The sequence below is a fragment of the Macrotis lagotis genome, chromosome 6, assembly GCF_037893015.1.
Source record: "Macrotis lagotis isolate mMagLag1 chromosome 6, bilby.v1.9.chrom.fasta, whole genome shotgun sequence".
Taxonomy (NCBI): Eukaryota; Metazoa; Chordata; class Mammalia; order Peramelemorphia; family Peramelidae; genus Macrotis; species Macrotis lagotis.
In genome coordinates, this window is record NC_133663.1 from 58,636,426 (window position 1) to 58,658,057 (window position 21,632).

General features: G+C 36.2%; 1 protein-coding gene across 3 annotated transcripts in view; it reads left to right on the plus strand.

The window, feature by feature from the left end:
* The window catches only part of COL4A4 (collagen type IV alpha 4 chain), a 150,182-nt gene that overhangs the window by 23,548 nt on the left and 105,002 nt on the right, over window positions 1-21,632 (plus strand). For all 3 annotated transcript variants that reach the window (XM_074191244.1, XM_074191246.1, XM_074191245.1), the window contains 4 exons: window positions 2,792-2,869; window positions 18,943-19,077; window positions 19,301-19,345; window positions 19,836-19,952. In XM_074191244.1, coding sequence (XP_074047345.1) covers window positions 2,792-2,869; window positions 18,943-19,077; window positions 19,301-19,345; window positions 19,836-19,952 — 375 coding nt within the window. The remainder of the gene's footprint in view (window positions 1-2,791; window positions 2,870-18,942; window positions 19,078-19,300; window positions 19,346-19,835; window positions 19,953-21,632) is intronic.

Sequence of the window (21,632 nt, forward strand, 5' to 3'; positions counted from 1 at the left end):
AGTGGAAAGGAAATGAGGCCTGGAGTTGATGGAGCAACATTGCTTTAGAAAAGTGTCTCCAGAGTTGTGGCTGGAGAAGTAGTTACCAAAGTCACCCTGCTTCCTTTAGGGCCTGAGAATGAGAACTTGCCTACCCAGGTAGCTGGACAGAGCTCAGTTCTGGAACTCTGAGATCTATTTGTAATTTGCACACACACACACACACACACACACACACACACACACACACACATGATTTCTTTGATATTCCTCTCAAAATAACAAATTAAGTCTTGTACTTTTAATGGTTCAAGGTAAGACTTGTATTCTTAATGGATGACTGAGTTTTGATATTCTGATAATTTACAATGGAAGAAAAGTATTGAGGAGGAGTTTAGGACACAGCAATGAAAATCTAAGGGAAAAGGTTCTATTTATTTCTCTTGGTGGTGACAGTATATTGGGCCTATGATGAAAGAATATTATTTTTGTTTGAGCATATAGTTCATGTTTTTACATCATATCTTTATAGAAAAAAAGTGAATAAATTTTAAACATATTTCTTTAACAGGGACTAGCAATTCCCCTATTTCATAATGCCTCCTTTTGATCAAACTAGGGAACAGAGGGATTTTGGAGAAGTTCAATCAAAGATATCAAACTAGCTCTTGGTAATCAAGCCAATTAACATATGAACAAGGTGCTAAGAGATGACTGTCTTTTAAACTCTCCTTTTGTTGGAATGTCTTCCTTCCCCCAAACCCTCACACACCCCTTCCTGTGTTCCCTGTACCTTTTTTTCACACATTGCTCCTTCATCCCCCCCATCCTATGCTGGGGGTCCTACATTTCAGATCATACCTCCAGATGGACAAGGCTATTAAGTCAAGGGTAGATGGCCATGGGTGGGGGGGTTTGGGGAAGGGATTGGTGTCTAGTTTTCTGGCTAGCCCTGCTCCCCCCATATAGACAAGTAGATGATTACAACTTAGAGAATTATCAATAAATGTCTCCCTTGGGGCAGCTAGGTGGCACAGTGGATAGAGCACCAGCCCTGGAGTCAGGAGGACTTGAGTTCATATTTGACCTTAGACACTTATTAATTGCCCAGCTGTGTGACCTTGTGCAAGTCACTTAACCCCATTGCCCCTTAAATTAAAAATATGTGTCTCAACCTAATTCTATTTTGTTTTTCCTTAAGGTTAAAATCTTTGGTAATGTTTGTCCCTAATGAGGACAAGTCAAATTGCTAGTAAGAATTCCTTTTTACTTTGTTGAGTATTCACAAATCTAATGCTATGGCTTTCTTTCTTGACATTATCAAATCTTTTGTTATCTGCCACATTGAAAAGATGGTGATAAACTTATTCACCATTTAAATTCAAATATAAATTTAAACATTTAATTTAAATTATCATTATTTTTTGCTTTTTTTTTGTAATTATTTTTTGTCTCTGTGAGTGGCCTTTGCATCTTGATATGCAGGAGGTCTTAGGCCCAAGGACTGAATTTGTAATACAATAGAAATGAGGCATCAGTTGTAAGCCACTAGTTTTGAAGTCAGGGAAAAGGTTTCTGAAGAAGACTGAGAACAGGAAGAATTTTTCACATGCCTTTCAAACCATAGTATGTATCCCTTATATTATTATATAATTCAATCTATAAGTAAGATGGATCTCAATCATGCATGTGGTGACAAGTTGCCTTCAGGAGTCTTCCATGGTGATATTTTCCATTTTATTTCTACCTTTCCTTGCCCTAAACTGTCCTTAGGACTCTGCTTACTTCTCTCTCTTTTCTGTACTATTACTCTATTCCATTTCTCAAGTCACTCTTTTTTCTCTTCTCTCCCCTTTAACACAGAAGCCTAAATTATTTTCCCATGTCCTAAGTTTGACTTATCACTCTCCTAGTTAGCAAATGCCAGTAGCAATTACCTGTTGGATAAAATTCTAACTTCTCTTTTTGATATTTCATGCCCATCACAATTTGACTTCAGACTTTATTAAATATTATTATCACTTCATCATTTCAGCCCAACTGGATTACCACCTCTTCACCATATTTCAAAACTAGGTGGCACAGTGAATGGAGTGATTGATGGACTTGGAGTCCAGGAGATATATATTCAAATCTGTCCTCAGATAGGTACCAATTGTGTGACCCTGGGCAGGTCACTTAACCTTTAGCTGATTCATTTTCCTCATTTATAAAATGAGGATAATAACACCTACCTTCCAGGGTTATTGTGAAGATAAAACGAGATATTTGTAAAATATTTTGCAAACCTTATAGTATTGCTTAAATGGTAGCTGCTATTTATTATTACTGTTATTATTATTTCATTTCCACATCTGTGCCTTCGTATAAGCTAGCCTCCAGTTATAGGATGTATTCCCTCTTCTTAGAATCCCTTGCCTTTTTCCTAGTTGGTTCAGCCCAAGCATCATTTCCCACATTTCTTTTCCTGATTCACCCTCCTACTAAAGAGCCCCCCCCAATATTATATTTTCTTTTTATGTGAATTGCATTTACTTATAAGTATATATATTGAATTAAGTTGAATACAAATTCCTTGAAGTAGGAATTCCTTGTTTTTGTCTTGGAATGCTCAGTGCCTAGCAATGTGTGGCAATGTAGGTGATTAATAAATCTTCATTAGATGATCAGTATGTATGATTGATTCAGTATTAAGACCTGAAAGATAAAAGGAAAATTGAGCAAATTCCAATGAGTTAGCTCAAATAGTTTCATGTCCTTTCATTCCAAATTAAACTATCTTACTAAACAATATATTCTTTTTAACTTTCAGGGTGGAAAGAAGTACTCTGGACCTTGTGGAGGACGAGATTGTTCAATCTGTCAGTGTTTTCCTGAAAAAGGATCTAGGGTGAGTGATCAAACAGTTAACTTGGATAAAGTAAGTGGCATTTTGAAACAACAAAGTTGATAACCAGGTATTCTTCAATTCCTGGCTGGGAATTTGGGGAACTGGAAGTTAGATCATTTTTATTATAACTTTCAATAATGAGGATACATGCCATCTTGAAGACCATTTTCCATTGTAATCAGGGCATTATGCAGGTAGGCATGAAGAGCCAAATAATCCGATCCGTCACAGTGCCCATCTTCTAAGACAAGTCAACAAACATTAGATGGCTTGCCACAAAGGATTATAAATTCATATACATTTATGCACACATGTATGAATATATGCATATACATATATAAATATGTTTTTCCCCTTTATAAGGGAATATAAATACAAATAGAAAAACAATCCCTGCCTCCAAAAGTCTTGTATTCTAGTGGGGGAACACTTCAGCAACCTTCCATGAATTTGATTTCTAGGAAAATTTAAAATTTGGATAAGGGCAATAAAAATATTGATTTCCCTATTTTTCACATTATTCTGATATGAAAAAAATTGTTATGCAGGGCAAGTTATAATATATATATGTATAACTGTCTCATACCTGAAAACAAATCACATGTTTTTAATCTAGCAATCAGAGAATATGAAGGAAAATTTTCTGAAAAGAGAAAACCAGTTTCTTAATGTAACAGGCTCAGAAATAGTTTTACTTCCATCATCCCAATGAAGAAGGAAGTTTGGAATATGATTTCATGTAAAACCACCCCCCAAATTTCAGTAAAGCCACAATGTTTTTTTACATTTCACTCCATACTATACATCCATTCTAGCTGAGCACTCTTAGTTATTTTCCTAAAGGGTCCCTTGTTCATCTAGATTTTGAAGGTTTTGATTCAGAATACAAATTCATGGGAAAGAAAAAGAGGAAAATGGCCAGAAATGGGGAGAAGTATCTTGGAAAAAAATTCTGTTCTCTGCATGTAACCTCTTTCCTTTTTCTTTTTTGGTAATCTTTTTCTTTAAAAATTCTTTTAAAAAAATCTAATGAATATTGCTTCTGAGATTGAAGCTCTGAAATTCCACTGGGGCGGGGGGATTAATCTCCCTGTTGTTTCAATTTGGTTAGAATACTAACAAGAAAAATATTCCACATTCTTACAGGAAGGTGTGTTCTAAAAAGTTCTGGACAATTCTTTGAGGTAGATCTCATTTACTCTTTTGAAGTCTGACTTCCCTATGTCAGTGTGGAATGTAAATGGCTGTTTAAGAACTAAAATTAAGTAAAGATTAGTGGGTTAGGACCTGGGAAAAACACCCTTGAAGGGAATGATTGTGTTTTTGTAACTTTGTACCCCATAGGACCCTGCATATAGTAGACACTGAGTAAGAATGAAGGTCTTCATGGGTTAATTTTACTGTACCACAGCCTAGTGGCTTGGCATGACTTTCTTGACCTCTTTTCATTATTTACTCTCAAACCAGGTAGGTCATTCTGAACTCATATCAAGCTACTTTAAGTGTGTAATGGGAGGAGAACCAGATCCAAAAATACACAGAAAAGAGCGGAAAGAAGTTCAGAAGGGGACAAAGACAAGCAAGGCAATGTGGAACCCAGGCTCTTAGACCTGGTTCTATAACTTGCTAGTCTTATGACCTGAAGTGAACCAACCTCTTAAACTCAGTATCCTTATCAGCCAAAGGGAGATCTTAATACTTGCTCTGCCTAACTCATGGGATTTTTTTTTTTAGGTTTTTGCAAGGCAAATGGGGTTAAGTGGCTTGCCCAAGGCCACACAGCTAGGTAATTATTAAGTGTCTGAGACCGGATTTGAACCCAGGTACTCCTGACTCCAAGGCCAGTGTTTTATCCACTACGCCACCTAGCCGCCCCTGTCATGGGATTTTTTTTTAGAAAGATTTTATTTATTTTGAGTTTTACAATTTTCCCCCCATTCTTGCTTCTCTCCCCCCATCCCCCACAGAAGACATTCTGGTAGTCTTTACATTGTTTCCATGGTATACATTGATCTCAGTTCAATGTGATGACAGAGAAATCAAATCCTTAAGAAAGAAAAATAAAATGTGAAATAGTAAAATTACATAATAAGATAATGGTTTTTCATGGGATTTTTTTAGAAGGGTTAAATAAGGTCATATCTGTTTAAAAAGAAAACCTCTCCAAAATTATAAAGTAAAATAGAGTTGTAGGGTACTGAAGTCCTAATGTCTGGATATGAGGTGAGGGAATCATGCTCACTATAGCTTTGGACTATAGACTGAGTTTAGAATTTCACCTGAATTAAGGCTGTAAGTACAGGATCAAGGAGAGAATCACAAAATCATATAACTACCAAATTTCACTGTAGGTAGGGAGGATAAGAAACATCTAGACCCTTGGTGTCTGACAAAGGATTCCCTTTATTCTAAATCTTTCTTAAAGTTTTCAAGTAGAGGAAAAATCCCTCCTATAAGAGGATGACCTCTTTGACTAATTATTAGAATGGCAGTTAGATGGAACAAAGGATAGAGTAGTGGGCCGTGAGTCAGGAAGACTCATATTCCTGACTTCAAATTTGTTCTCAGTCACTTCCTAGTTGTGTACCCCTGTGCAAATCACTTAAACCCTGTTTGCCTCAATTTCCTCTTCTGTAAAATAAACTAGAGAAGGAAATGGCAAATCTCTCCAGTGTCTTTGTCAAGAAAACCCCAAATAGGATAGAGAAGAGTCAGACATAACTGAACAATAATTGTTGGAAGGTTTTTTTCTTATATCAAAACTAAATCTTCCTTTCTTCGATAGCAATTCATTTTTCTTAGTTCTATTCCTTGGGTCCAAGGAGAATAAGTAATTTCTCTTTCATCTGACAGTACTTCAAATACTTGAAGACAGCTATAAAGTCTCTTTTACATTATCTCCTCCAGACTAAATGTCCCTAGTTCCTTTAACCAGTTCTCACATGGTGTGAATTTTATATTCTTCCCACCATGGTGGTCACCTTCCTGTGGACATTCTCCAAATTAGAAATGGCCTTACCAAAATGTGATACTCATAGTACTGACCCTTCCAATGTGGTCTGTACAGGGTATATACTCAATAGACATTATTTAATTGTTTGATTTGCAAATAGATTTCATTGCTTGACTATTAATAATTAACTGCAAAGAATAATTGACAATTGAAATTAGCAATTACAATGAACAATTAGCAACAATTAACTTAACCAGTTAGCTTCTAGCAAAGTCTTGAGAGACCATTAGCTAAGACCAAGGGAGAGGATGAGATATTCAACTGCCCAATACTTTTTTTAATTTGAATTTGAACTTAAATTTAAATTTAGTTTTTCAATTATATTTAAAGATAGTTTTCAACATTCATTTTTGTGAAGTTTTCTCCCTTCCACTCTCCCCTCCCATCTCCAGAGGATAGCAAGTAATCTGATATTGGTAATCATTCAACTGTCCATTTCTTGCGTCATAAAAGTAACTCCCTTTAGCTTTCTCCCCAGTAATTCACCTAGAAATCTGATACATATCTTTCTAAAACAATGTCTTACAATAATTGTGATTCTATTTAATCTCCCTACCAGTCTATAAGCTCCTTGAGGGCAAACCTTGTACTTTATCTAGATTTTTTTCTCTCTATTGCTGGTGTGATGCTCTGCAAATGGGAGATATTTTTAATTAGTAAAGATAAAATGGAGGTAAGTATGGCAGGAGTGTGGGGGTATCTGGATAGAAAGAGAACTACTTCAAATCCTTTCCCTACCTACCTTGAGCTTTTTGTTAAGTAAATAATCTCTCTTTAATGGGAAATTCATTTTTTGGCTAGGATTAATGGCCTAGTGAATAGAAACTGGACCTTTGAACCGAAGTCAAATGTGTTCCACATACAGTTTACTCAGGAGCTGGGATGTAGGCTAGATTACAGACTTTCACATCTCACTTTAGTGACCAGTGGGGATTTCTAGCCAAAGAAGAATGAGCCAATCTGTCTTCATCTCATAGTCACTCAACCAATGTAGGATTGATATCACTGAATCTCAGACCTAATTCTTAACAAAATAAGGCCCTTAGAGGCAGTCTAATTCAACTCTACTTGATTAAAAATTACATCTAACAGTATTTCTAATAAATAATCATTCAACTCCTTTCATTTTCTTTTTTTGAGAATAGATCTCCATATCTTGCCCAGGCTGGCAATACAGTGTCACTCATGGGCACAACCCCAAGGCTTATCAATTATGCCCACCTGGGCCAGTTTTCCCCTCCTCAGACAGCTAAGAGATCCTCCAAAGCCTGGGAGGCTCACCAAATTGGTATATATTGCTTGCCATATTGCTTTAGCCCCACTACAGCTCAGAAACAGAGCTAATACAATCCACCAGTCTCAGCCACTCCCCAAGTCATCATTCCTGGACATCCAGATTTTTAACAATGGTCAAGCAGCACATTCTACTTTTGTAAAGGTCTCATTTTTAGGTTTTTTTTCTTATTTAAATTCAGTCTAATTTTGTTCCTTTATAAATTCAATTCTACTATAGTCTAAGCCCTTGGAGAGCAGATAACAAACCTTACACTTATTTTTATCCTTCAAAATGCAATTAATTCATCTGCCTCCCCCCTCCCCCTCCAAACAAACATGCATCAAGTACCAGTATTTGTAGGAAAACTGAAAAAGGTGCTGGGGGAGAAGAAAAGGTTTGCAATATCAGTGGTCTCTGATCTCATGGACTTTATAGACTGCCAATAACTATAAATATGTAAAGGTATGTATAAGGTATGTCATAGGTATGTAAAGAAGAGTGATTGACTTCACTCTTGGGTACTTGAATATAAGGTACTCAAAGATACAACCATAGTATCAAATACCTGCATTCACCAAAGTCCATGGAGTTTTCTCATGTGATTGTTGTTCAAGTGTCAGTATCTTGATTTTTAGGTACAGGGATGGAGGGAAGTATATCAAGGGGACTTTCCAAAGATTGATTTTGTCTCTCTCATTTTACTGTAAATTCTTTGAGGACTAACATAGTACTTTCTTTTATATTTTAAAATTTGTGCTTTTAAAAAATTTTTACATCTGGATGAATGATTGGGTTTATTTCTAAAGGGAACTCATAACAGTATCAATAATTTTATTACTGTTAAGTCATTCTCAGTCATCCAATTTTTTTGACTCGGCTTTCTTGACAAATTACTGGAATATTTTGTCATTTCCTTTTCCAGCTCATTATTATTATTATTATTATTATTATTTAGTTTTTGAGAGGCAATGGGGTTAAATGACTTACCCAAGGTCATACAGTTAGGTAATTGTTAAGGGTCTGAGGTCAGATTTGAACTTCAGGATTGGTCCTCTATCCTCTGTACCAACTAACTGCCCTGTTCTTCAGCTCATTTTATGGATAAGGAAACTGAGTCACAGGGTGAAGTGACTTGCCCAGAATCACAAAGCTAGTAAGTATTTGAGTCTACATTTGAACTCACAAAGCTGAGTTTTCCTAATTCTAGGCCTGGCACTCTTTCCACTGTACCACTACATTAAATGCTTTATAATTATTATCTCATTTGATCCTCAAAAACAATCCTGGGGGGTAGGAGCTATCATTAACTCCATTTTACAGTTGAGGGAATTGAAGCAGACAGAAGTTAAATAACATTTTTAGATTAATGCAACTCTTCAGTAGCTAAGGTCAATTTTGAATTCAGTTCCTCCTGACTCTAGATTCAGAACTCGATCCGCTGGACCTGGTTCCTTTTATTACCACAGTCCCTCACATAGATCTTTACCTATAAATAATGACTGAATATTCAAAAGTTAATTGACTTTCCAAATCTTGCTAAATTGCAGTCCTCTTTGTTGTTTGGTGAAGTAACAGTGACACCCAGTGGCTCTCTGACTTAGTCACAACCAAGCAGCCTTAAAAACCCTTCAAAAGCCCCAAGAATTCTGATTTTTTTAATGATATCTCTTAATCAATTAATTAACCAGTTAATTAATATTTATAGTAAGTCTATGATGTTCAAGAACCTGTAATGGTGGGTGTGGTGGAGAATATAAATATATATAAAAAAGTAAGTCTCTATGCTTAAGGAGCTGATATCTATCATTATTAGCATCATCATTATCTGTAACAATAAAAAGTATTCAACACAAGACAGCATACTCTAGGATCTCTCAGCCTTTAGAGCTGGTAGAAGTCACAAGCATTCCATTATCTAGCCCTCCTTTGACAAGCTAAAGTCCCAAGAGAGAAAGTGATTTGTTCAAAAATCCCACAGATGTGAATTAGAATTGGAAAGAAAATCATCTCATTCCAAATCTCATTCTTTCCCCACTGCAGTGGACCTCCTTTAAGTGATCCGTTTTGTGGCATAGATCACAAGTGTAATGGCTGGCCAGAAGGGAGAATCAATGAGGGGATCTGGTGTGATGTGGTGATCTAGAGCCTGGCTCATCTCTTAAAGTCCAGATTTCTGAACTTCTGTGGGCTATGTCGATTGGGTACGAGACCACCAGGGCACCCAAGGAAGGGCCATCTGGACCAAAGCAGGTCGAAGGAGGGGAACTGTGACTGTTGCACTAATAATGGGGAAGGGAAAGGGAATGAAAAGGGGAAGGGGAAGGGGAAGGGGAAGGGGAAAGCAGAAGGAAAGGGGAAAGGAGGGAAGGAAGGAAGTGAGGGAGGCTAGGAAGAGAGGAAAGGGAGGGAAGGGAAGGGAAGAAGGGAATGAGAGAGAGGAAAGGAAGAAAGAATTAATGCTGGGGAGGAGGAAAGGAGGAAGGAATTAATGCTAGGGATGGGGTCAGGATAAAAGGAAGGAAGAGAAGGAAAGAGAAAAAGAGAAAGAGGGAAGGAAGGAAGAAAGGAAGGAAATAAGGAAGAAAGGAAGGAGGAGAAAAAGGGAAGAAGGGAAGGAGGAAGGAAGGGAGGAAGGAAGGTAGGAAGGGAGAGTGATGAAAATTAATGAAGGTTCAAGGGGTTAAAGAAAGCTATAGGTGTGTAGAAGGACTTAATCTGGGTCTAAGAAAGTGTGCAGAATGTGGATAGGCAAAATAAAGCAGATAATTCCAAGTGAAGGAAGTAACATCAGGAAATACCCAAAAGTGGAAATGAAGGCAAGACCTTTAGCAGAAAGGGTATGTTCAGAAGCTGTGGCAAATAAGGTCCATTAGGAGTGAGGAGTCATTGTCTGAAGAATTTCGAAAATTGGAAGTGGATTTAGGCTTAATGCAATAGGGAAGAGGGAGATATGGAATACATAAATTCTCCACCTCAGTTTCCTCAACTGTAAAATGTGAACACTAATAAATAATACCTTCTAGGGTTGTGAAGATCAAATGGAATAAGATTTATAAAGCAGTTAGCACAGTGCCTGAGATCTAGCAAATATTATATTAATATTGTGATGATGATGATGATGATGGTGGTGGTGGAAAACAATGAGATGTTTGTGATGTCGAAGGAAGATTGACTTTGCAGTGAGGTATGCAAGGTAGATTGGAGGGGAAGAGGTTGGAATCAAGGAGGGTGGAAGTTATTGATAGAGGAAGGATAACTGTGAGATCCATACGAGGGCTGGCAAGTAGGCTGAAGAGGGAAGGATGTATATGAGAATTAGCTCAAATTTTTTAAAAAATCAACAGGATTTTCTGGCAAAATGTTGCAGATGATATTCTTTCTTTTTGCAGATGGTCCTCTTGCTCTGAGGGCCAACTCTGGTGATGCACAATCTAGATCTTTTTAAAAATTTTTTTTATTTATTTAAGGCAATGGGGTTAAGAATGACTTACCCAAGGTCACAGAGCTAGGCAATTATTAGTGTTTGAGGCCCAATTTGAAATCAACTCCTCCTGGCTCCAGGGCCAGTGCACTATCCACTATGCCACCGAGCTGCCCCACCTCTAGATCTTCTTAGTCAGCTGGTTCTTGGACAGCAGATGCCTGGTTTCTTGCTTGGTCCACACTCAGATATTTTCCCCTTAGGATAAACCTAACAAACTTGCACTGGGCTCACCTAAGCCAGCACAAGCATGTCTTAAACATCTGCCATGTGTCAGCAACTATGCTTCAAAGACCCAGGGTCCACTCCATTCTATAATGAGACATCAATGCTGGACCTTCATTGAAAATGATTAAATTGTACCCAAACCCTCAACTTATTTATTTTACCATTTGTCTTTTTAAAAATTTTTTAAATTTAAGAAAATGAGGTTAAGTGACTTGCCCAAGGTCACACAGCTAGGTAATGATTACATGTCTGAGGTCAATTCTGAACTCAGGTCCTCCTGACTCCAGGGCTGGTACTCTATCCACTGGGCCACCTAGCCACCCCTACCATTTGTCTTCCTTACTAATTTACCTTCTAGTAGAGAAAGTAGGAGTCTGAGAAAAAGTAGAGAACTTTACTTGGAACCATATTATTCAAATTTCCAAAGTGGTGTTGGAACTTTTGACTTTCTATGTAATAATTGTTTGCCTGGATCCTCAAAAGGTCAAGTTTCAGGAGTTTTGTGCAAAAATTCTACCTGTTTATTGTTGTACTGAATTTAAATTAAGACCCTAGATGATTCTTTCTCTCTCTCTCTCTCTCTCTTCCTCAGCCCTTTCCTTTCTCTCTCCCTCTCTTTTATTCTCTCTTCTTCCTCTCCTTTTTTTTCTCTCTCTCTTTCTCACTCTCTCATCCTCTCCCTTTCCCTCACCTTCTCTTTCTCCCTCTTCCTCACTCCCTTTCTTTCTCTCTTCCCCTATCTTCTTCTCCCTCCCCTTTTCCCTCATTCATTAAGCACTAAATATGTAAAATGAAATCCTCTAAGGAAGAAATTTAAGAAAATATTAATGCACCATTTCTGTCTAAATTTTCATTACATTTTAAGTATTACTTTTTGGTTGTAATTTTAGATCTGTTATCCTAAAGTTCAATGTTTTATACAAAGGATACGATTTCCGTAGCAGGAATTTGGGGAGTCATGGTATAAATTGGGTATTTGTCTAAAGGACATACAGCACATAACAAAAAAAAGTTAACTTTTGAATTTTTTATCAATATGGGGAATTCTGGATGAGGAAATTTTCTCTATCAATGCACAATTTTTCTACAATTCATAGGTTCATTACTTGGGGCACAGAGAGATTTAAGAGTCTAAAATATCATACCTAGGTGAAAGGTAGGATTTCTTTTATTTTGTAGTGGGACATTTATTTATTTTTGTTATAAAAAATTTATCTCAAGATATGCTATATTTTTTCTCTTTAGAAAGAATTTATTTATTTTGAGCTTTCCAATTTTCCCCTAATCTTGCTTCCCTCCCACCACCCCCCACAGAAGGCATTCTGTTACTCTTTACATTGTTTCCATGGTATACATTGATCTCAGAAGAATGTGATGAGAGAGAAATCATATCTTTAAAGAAGGAAAATAGAGTATAAGAGATAGTAAAATTACATAATAATAATATAACTTTTTTCCTCCTAATTTGATGGTAATAGTCTTTGGTCTTTGTTCAAAGTCCACAATTCTTTCTCTGGATACAGATGGTTATTCTCCATTGCAGATACCCCAAAATTGTCCCTGGTTGTTGCACTGATGGAATGAGCAAGTTCATCAAGGTTGATCATCACCCCCATGTTGCTGTTAGGGTGTACAATATTTTTCTGGTTCTACTCCTCTCACTCAGCATCAGTTCATGCAAATCCCTCCAGGCTTCCCTGAATTCCCATCCCTCCTGGTTTCTAATAGAACAATAGTGTTCCACGACATACATATACCACAGTTTGTTAAGCCATTCCCCAACTGAAGGACATTCACTCATTTTCCATTTCTTTGGCCCCCAAACAGGGCTGCTATGAATATTTTTGTACAAGCGATGTTTTTAACCCTTTTTCATAATCTCTTCAGGGTATAGGCCCAGTAGTGATATTGCTGTGTCAAAGGGTAAGCACATTTTTGTTGCCCTTTGGAGATGATTCCAAATTGCTCTCCAGAAAGGATGGATGAGTTTACAGCTTCACCAACAATGTATTAGTGTTCCAGATTTCCCACATCCCTTCCAACATTGATCATAGTCCTTTCTGATCATATTGGCCAGTCTGAGAGGTGTGAGGTAGTATCTCAGAGATGTTTTAATTTGCATTTCTCTAATAAGTACCGATTTAGAGCAATTTTGCATATGGCTATGGATTGCTTTGATTTCCTCATCTGTAAATTGCCTTTGCATATCCTTTGACCATTTGTCAATTGGGGAATGGCTTGGTTTTTTTTTTTAAGTTTGACTCAGTTCTCTGTATATTTTAGAAATGAGTCCTCTGTCAGAAATACTAGCTATAAAAATTGTTTCCAAATTTACTACATTTCTTTTGATCTTGGTTACAGTGGTTTTGTCTGTGCAAAAGTTTTTTAATTTAATGTAATTAAAATTATCTAATTTGTTTTTAATGATGTTTTCCATCTCTTCCTTGGTCATAAACTGCTTCCCTTTCCATAGATCTGACAAGTACACTAGTCCTTGATCTTCTAGTTTGCTTATAATATTGTTTTTTATGTCTAAATCCTGTATTCATTTTGATCTTATCTTGCTATAGGGTATGAGGTGTTGGTCTAATCTAAGTTTCTTCCATACTAACTTCCAATTTTCCCAACAGTTTTTTTTTTTAGTTTTTGCAAGGCAAATGGGGTTAAGTGGCTTGCCCAAGGCCACACAGCTAGGTAATTATTAAGTGTCTGAGACCAGATTTGAACCCAGGTACTCCTGACTCCAGGGCCGGTGCTTTATCCACTGCGCCACCTAGCTGCCCCTTTCCCAACAGTTTTTATTGAAGAGAGAGTTTTTATCCCAATAGCTGGACTCTTTGAGTTTATCAAACAGCAGATTACTATAATCATGTCCTGCTATTGCACGTAGTCTATTCCACTGGTCCACCACTCTTTTTCTAAGCCAATACCAGACAGTTTTGATGGCTGATGCTTTATAATATAATTTCAGATTGTAAGATTAAACCACCTTCTTTTGTACTTTTTTCATTGAATTCCTGGAAATTCTTGACTTTTTATGTTTCCATATAACTTTGCTTATAACTTTTTCTAACTTATTACAGTAATTTTTTTGGAATTTTGATTGGTAGGGCACTAAACAAGTAGTTTAGTTTTGGTAGAATTGTCATTTTTATTATATTAGCTCGGCCTATCCATGAACAGTTCATGTTTGCCCAGTTATTTAAATATGATTTTATTTGTGTGAGAAGTGCTTTGTAATGGTTTTCAAAAAGTTTTTGATTCTGCCTTGGCAAATAGACTCCCAGGTATTTTATATTGTCTGAGATTACATTGAATGGGATTTCTCTTTCTAGCTCTTTCTGCTATATCTTGTTAGTCATATATAGAAATGTTGAGGATGAGGGTTTATTTTATATCCTGCTACTTTGCTGAAGTTGCTAATTATTTCTAGTAGTTTTTTAGGTGAATTTTTGGGATTCTCTAGGTATATAACATCATGTCATCTGCAAAGAGTGAAAAGTTTTGTTTCTTCCTTCCTAATTCTAATTCCTTCAATTTCTTTTTCTTTTCTTATTGCTGAAGCTAACATTTCTAATACGATATTGAATAGTAGTGATAATGGGCATCCTTGTTTCATCCCCAATCTTATTGGGAATGCCTCTAGCCTATCTCCGTTGCATATAATGTTTGCTGATGGTTTCAGATAGATACTGCTTATTATTCTGAGGAATAATTCATTTATTCCTACACTCTCTAGTGTTTTTAGTAGGAATGGGTGTTGTATTTTGTCAAAAGCTTTTTCAGCATCTATTAATATGATCATATAATTTCTGTTAGATTTGTTATTGATATAATTAATTATACTAACAGTTTTCCTAAAATTGAATCAACTTTGCATTCCTGGGATAAATCCTACTTGATCATAATGTATTATCCTAGTGATAACTTGTAATCGTTTTGCTAAGATTATATTTAAGATTTTTGTATCTATATTCATCAGGGAGATAGGTCTATAGTTTTCTTTCTGTTTTAACTCTTCCTGGTTTAGGTATCAGTACCACATTGGTATCATAGAAAGAGTTAGGCAGAGTTCCATCTTCAACTATTTTCCCAAAGAATTTATATAGAACTGGAACCAATTTTTCCTTAAATATTTGATAGAATTCACTTGTGAATCCATCAGGCTCTGGAGATTTTTTTCTTAGGGAGTTCAATAATGGCTTGTTGAATTTCTTTTTCTGAGATGGGGTTATTTAGGTTTTTAATATCCTCTTCATCTGATTTGGGCAACTTATATTTTTGTAAATATTCATCCATTTCACTTAGATTGTCAAATTGTATCCCACAGGTTTGGTATGTTGTTTCATTATTGTCATTATCTAGGATGAAATAATTTATTCATTCTATAATTTGTTGCTTGATCCACTCATTCTTTAAAATGAGGCTATTTAGTTTCCAATTAGTTCTGGGTCTATATCTCCCTGGCCCAATATTGCACATGATTTTTATTGCATTATGATCTGAGAAAGATGTATTCACTAGTTAAGCCTTTCTGCAATTAATCAGTAGGATTTTATGCCTTAGTACATGGTCAATTTTTGTGTAAGTGCCATGTACTGCAGGAAAAAAAAAAGTGTATTCCTTTCTATCCCCATTCAATTTCCTCCATAGGTCTATCATATCTAGGTTTTCTGACAATCTGTTTACCTCCTTAACTTCCTTCTTGTTTTTTTTAATGATTAGATTTATCTAAATCTGAGAACAGGAGGCTGAAGTCTGAGGTCTCCAATCCAAGTCTTTTTTTTTTTAGTTTTTTGCAAGGCAAATGGGGTTATGTGGCTTGCCCAAGGCCACACAGCTAGGTAATTATTAAGTGTCTGAGACAAGATTTGAACTCAGGTACTCCTGACTCCAGGGCTGGTGCTCTATCCACTGCACCACCTAGCTGCCCCAATCCAAGTCTTTCTTAATGCAACTGTACCACATTTCCTGTCTTTTGAATTTAAAGAAAAAAAATTAAGGAGTTTGTTTTTCCTTAGTAGTCAGGAGTAACTAAGTGTAAGTGAATTATTTTTCATAGGTATTTTCTATTTCTTTTTCTACAGTATTTACAGTAAATTAAGAAATGCAAGACCTAATTTCTGTAAATGTAGCTCACATTTCTTTAGCCTTTTAAGGTTTACAAAGCAATTTTTTTTGACAAAACTCCATGTAGATGGTATTAGAAGCCTTATAACCTCCTTCCTTCCTTGCTTTCCAGTCTGTTCACATGTCACTCCCTTCTGTAGTCTCACCATACTGATCTCCTTGCTATTCCTTACACAAGAGACTCCAGTTTTTGTCTTTATGCTTTTTTCCAGCTCTTCTCCCATACCTGTCATGCTCTTTCCTCATTTTTTCTTAGAATCCCAAGTGCCCTCTTCTTTCCTGGTGTCCTCCAGATTCCTGTATTTTCTCCTCTAAGGCTTCCATCTTCTTTGTCTTCTCAGATTATGTACATTGATGTGTATGTTGTTGCCCACATTAAATTATAAGCTCTTTGAAAGAAGGGATAATATTTGTTTTTTTTCTTGCACTCTCCAGTGTTTAGTATACACCCACAGTGATAGGTAAGTACTAAGTGCTTGATGAAAACCTGAGGATTGATTAGTCCCTGTCCTTTGGAGTTGATTATGATCATATAGTATATATAATCAGGATTTGAATCCAGGCCTTTCCCCAAAGTTCAGTGCTCCATCCTCCATGCCAGACTACACTTCTTGAATGCAATTATATTCTAACCTCTATGTCTATAATTGAATGCTACAAATTTCCTTTATTTTTAATTTTCACTTATTTATCTTTTATTCATTCATTCATTCATTTATTTTTTGCATGAGGCAAAGGGGTTAAGTCAGTTGTTCGGGATCACTTAACTAGTAAATGTCAAATATCTGAGAAAAAATTTGAACTCAGGTCCTGCTGACTCCAGGGCCAGTGCTCTATCCACTGTGCCACCTAGCTGCCCCCACCCACTTTTTTGCTTTTTTCCCCCAAATTTCCTTTAAGACACTAGGTTTGAAGAGATGGTTGTTCTGTTGCTCTTCTCTGTCTTCTCCAATCTGAAAAGGTAGCAGCCCCTCCCACTCTTGTTCTTGAGGCACAGAGGCTTTGATCCACTTCATTTATAACCTGGATGAATTCATTCCTCCTTGGACCTGGTAGAACCCCAGCCCCACCCCACATCTGGGGACTTGCCATATTATTACTGGACCTAGTTTAGATACCGGCCAACTTTAGCCCCTCCATAACAGAAAGCTTGCAATGTCAAATACCAATCTTAGTTTTCCCTCTAACAGAAATAACAAGCATGTGCCATCATGCCCTGTTGAGATATATTTTTAATTTATTGAGCAAGTTCTAATATTCACAAAGGCCTACCTTCATCTTGCCAATTTTCCATGTATTTTTATTTGATGAAAATTTGGCTCAAAAAGGAGGAAAATTTATACATACAAGATCAAAATTGGAATTGGGAAATTTAGTTAGAGATCTCCAGTAGGAAAGAAAACAGTTTTTAAAAGCACCATTGAGCTATAAGAACTGGGAGAGAAGCCCAAGGTTATCAAAACCACCCTTGTTAGAGGTATCAGATCTTTGGGGGTATTCATTGAAATCAAATAAATAGGCAGGGAAAAACAAACTTTTTCCTCCTGAAATTTCTAAATGCTCATGGTTTTTCTGATTGAATATTATTGTTTGTTTGGGTTGATGAGGGCAAAAAGAGGGAAATAGTTTGATATAATTGGTCAGTGCTCAGCACATTGTACGTACTTAAAATTGCTTATTGACTGGCTGACCTTCTCAATGCTTCCTTTGTGGACTTATAGAAAGAAGGAAAAGTAACTCCCTTTAAAAGGATGCCCCAAATTTGAAAAGGAAACAGAGTCAGAGTGTCACAGATTTATATATGACCAGAAATTTTGCTCTTTACACTCTTAGTCAATGATAAGAGTAAGTCTGACAAAGGATTTTTCATTTCCCTTTTATTCAGTGTACACTTCCTCTATAAGACCACAATAGTTGTGGCATTCAGTGCTCTCATGTCAAAGAAGACACAGAGAATCTTTTTTCTTTCTTCTGTGATTTCTCGTTCTTCCATGCCAGAGTTCTGGCTCATTTCAGATGTGGCAGAAGAATTAACTGAAGTATCTGTTCTGAATATAAAATTTCAAGTTCAGCATTCATTTTTATAGGGGATGTATTACTATTCTCATTAAATTAGAAAAGTGAATTGACTTGTCCAAGATCATACACATAATAAGTGCGGTTTTTGTCCTTCTGAGTGTATGAAACAGAATCTGATCTAAATGAAGAATCAGGCAAAGGAAGTTAAGAAAAGTAAACACTGTCCTCTTCCCACTCCCACTCCCATTCCCCCAATTGTAAAGTTATGTGCCATTTGAATTAAAAAGATTCATCCAGGCAATTTTTCTTCTTTTGCTTTACTTGTTATAGGGAAGGAAACTTTTCCTTTTAGTTCTTTGATATTCTAAAGAGAAGGAATATTTTATTTGATGCTTAAAGGATGTTTGATTTCTCCACTGCCACAATTTGTAACCCCTTTTTGTACCTTAATATAATACACATGTAAATGTTTTCTATATGTATGTATGTATATGTATGAATATATTAATGTGTGTGTGTGTGTGTGTGTGGTCAAACTTTTGGAGATGAATCTTCCCCAAAAGATCTAGAAAATCCTTTGGATGACAAGGATCTATTATCAGACCAATACTTTAAACTTTTCCAGCTTTGGTAGGACTTTCCAGAGTTTATGTCTTGCTGCCATAGTCTCGGAATTGAGGAATCAATTTTACAGGACTTAGTGAAGGAAGAGAGGAAGTATCAGCCTATAACTAAATATATAAATACTATAAAAAATAAGCAGAGTAAGGTCTTGTGAGACTTCTGCATGTGCTGTATCATTTGTATTTCCATTAAGTCAAAATATTCCTTTACTTACAATTTCTTGCAGAATGATAACAGTCCAGGGAAACATTTCTTCAGATTAGAGCCAGTTACTTCAGAACCCTACCTTCTCTTCTTTTCAGGGCCAACCTGGACCTTTAGGACCCCAAGGCCCTATTGGAGATTTAGGACCTCCGGGACCCATTGGATTGCCAGGAGAGAAAGGAATGAAAGGTGACAGTGGACTTCCTGGACCAGTAGGAGATAAAGGAGATAAGGTTAAACTTGTTTTATAAATTTAAGATGTAATATTTTCTCCTGGTCATCTAAATGCCATTTTAATTACAAAAGCATTAAAAATTATATTTCTTAGTATTAAAAATCAAATAAATAATACAATGAAACCTTTTTTTAGCCCATGGTTTATTATTTCATTAAATTAACTTGATATTCTAATCATGGAGGATACTTTATGTTGATTGTGCTTTCTGATATTTTTAGGGGCCAACAGGAGTGCCTGGTTTCCCAGGTTTGGATGGCATACCTGTAAGTAATCTTTGAAAAATCCTCATTTAAAAAAATGAAATTCATTTAAGTCATACTTACAGATTTAATCCAAACCTAAGACAATGCCTTACTTTTCTTTATATCCATATGTAGAGGAGAAATATAATGACTTGCAAATTTTAGCTAACACACTGAAAAAGGAAGTGTGATAGCTGGGAGAATGAAAATGATGCATTTGGATCCCTAGGTTTTCAAACAGGTTAAATGATGTTTTCAAAAATGAGAAATCACTATATCACTTGATATGGCAGGATGTTATGATTTGACAACAACACCTAATAAAAAAGAGAGAATGTCTGAACAATGGACAATTTCCTATTTGGGTACCCAGTCATGTGAACTATTTTGTTCAAATGCTAAGAATATATTTGCAATTTATAAACATATCATATATATATATATATATATATATATATATATATATATATATATATATATATATATATATATATGTTATTTTTTTCCACAGGGCTATCCTGGACCTCCAGGGTCAAGAGGCAAACCTGGGATTGATGGCTGCAATGGTTCAAGAGGAGATCCAGGGTTTCAAGGAGAGAGAGGAGTGCCAGGACCAGAAGGTCCAGCTGTAAGACATTGCTTACATTTGACATTAGAATGAGTATGCCCTCCAAGAGCAAACCTTTTAAGTTTAGCAGATAGATATGCATACAAGTCTGTAATTTGTCAGCTCTGTAGACTTTAGTTTACAACTTGAAAGTCCTTGACTTTTATAAAATATACTCTGGGAACCTTGAAGTGAAAAGTGATTAAAAAGTAAAAGAGATATGTATATGAATGCATGTATTTGAATACATATGTATATAAAATGTACAACTACATCAACTAGTTGTCTAACTAGCTATCTACTAATATATTTATCTACCATCTATCTAATTACTCCACTATTTATCATCTATCTTTCTTCTCTCTCTCTCTCTCTCTCTCTCTCTCTCTCTCTCTCTCTCTTTCTCTCTCTCTCTCTCATTCTAGAAATGATCAAGGACTCTATGACATGTATAGGTGGGGACTAGAAGTTTGCCCTACATTTTCATAGAGGAATCTTCTTAAATAAAGTTTTAAAACTTAAAGAAAAAAAATTGATTTCTTTTAAATCTCTTGAAACATGAATGATGTTAATACCACACACTTCCTTCAGCATTGGTACAGTTGAGCAAGCAACCTTTGTTAAGAGCTAATGTGGTATAGTGCAAAGATAATTGATTTTTGACATTATTGGATCAAAAAGCATCATTGGACCCTGGATGCCATAGAGTCCAATGCCTTCATTCCACAGATGAGAAAATCGAGGCAGCAGAGGTAAAATGACTTGTCCAGGGTTGTAGAGCTAGGAAGCATCTGAGATAGGCTATGAACCCAGGTCTTCCTGACTCTAGTGTTTTTGCTATGTCCACTACTCCATACTACCGCCTGCAATCAAATTCTGGCCTTCTTTCTGCTTACCTCTGATTATGACCAGTCCTTTTGTCTCTCTAGGGTCCAGTTTTCTGATTTGTAAAATGTGAGGAATGGATTTTATGATATCCCTGATCTCTTTCAACTTTAGCATCCTATGATCCCTATGCATTGAGGTGACATCATTGATCTCATGATCTTTAAATCAATGGAATATGGCTCATTGTCCTAACCTGCATGTCCTCAGGTGATCACTAAATAAAAAATTCCTGATAATGATGAAAGACTCCTTTATCTCCTCTAATGAGTATAAATATTTCCAGGTTAAAAGTTACCAAAGTAAAAAATACCCAAAGCCATGAGTCATTTAATTGCTGGACCAATCACCCTAAGCATGCCACAAATAACTCCCTTTTCATTGAGATCACTAAGAGTCATTAAACTAGATTATTATCAGCAAAGTCCAAGATCTCAGTTTGTCCATGAACTTATTCTTCCTCAAACATCTTGGGCTTGAACCAAAGACCCATCCTTTGTAACCCTTTCTTCTTAGGACTAAGGTTTGCCTTAAATAGAGGTCTACCAAGGAATTCACTCATTTTTTCCTGACCTTTCTTCTTTTTTATTTTCTCCTTCCTCCTTATAAAGACCAGAGATACTTCAGTCTTTTAATATGATTTCTTGTGGCATCTTCATCTCTCCCTGATAAATCATCATAGACTTAGATTGTTTCTAGTAAGCCTTTCTTGCTTCAGAACTATAGCTGACTTTTGATTTTGTCCCTGGCCTCAATAGAGCCAAGTCAAGCACAAAACTCAAATATAGCTTTCATGATAAAAACTGAGTTTTCTTT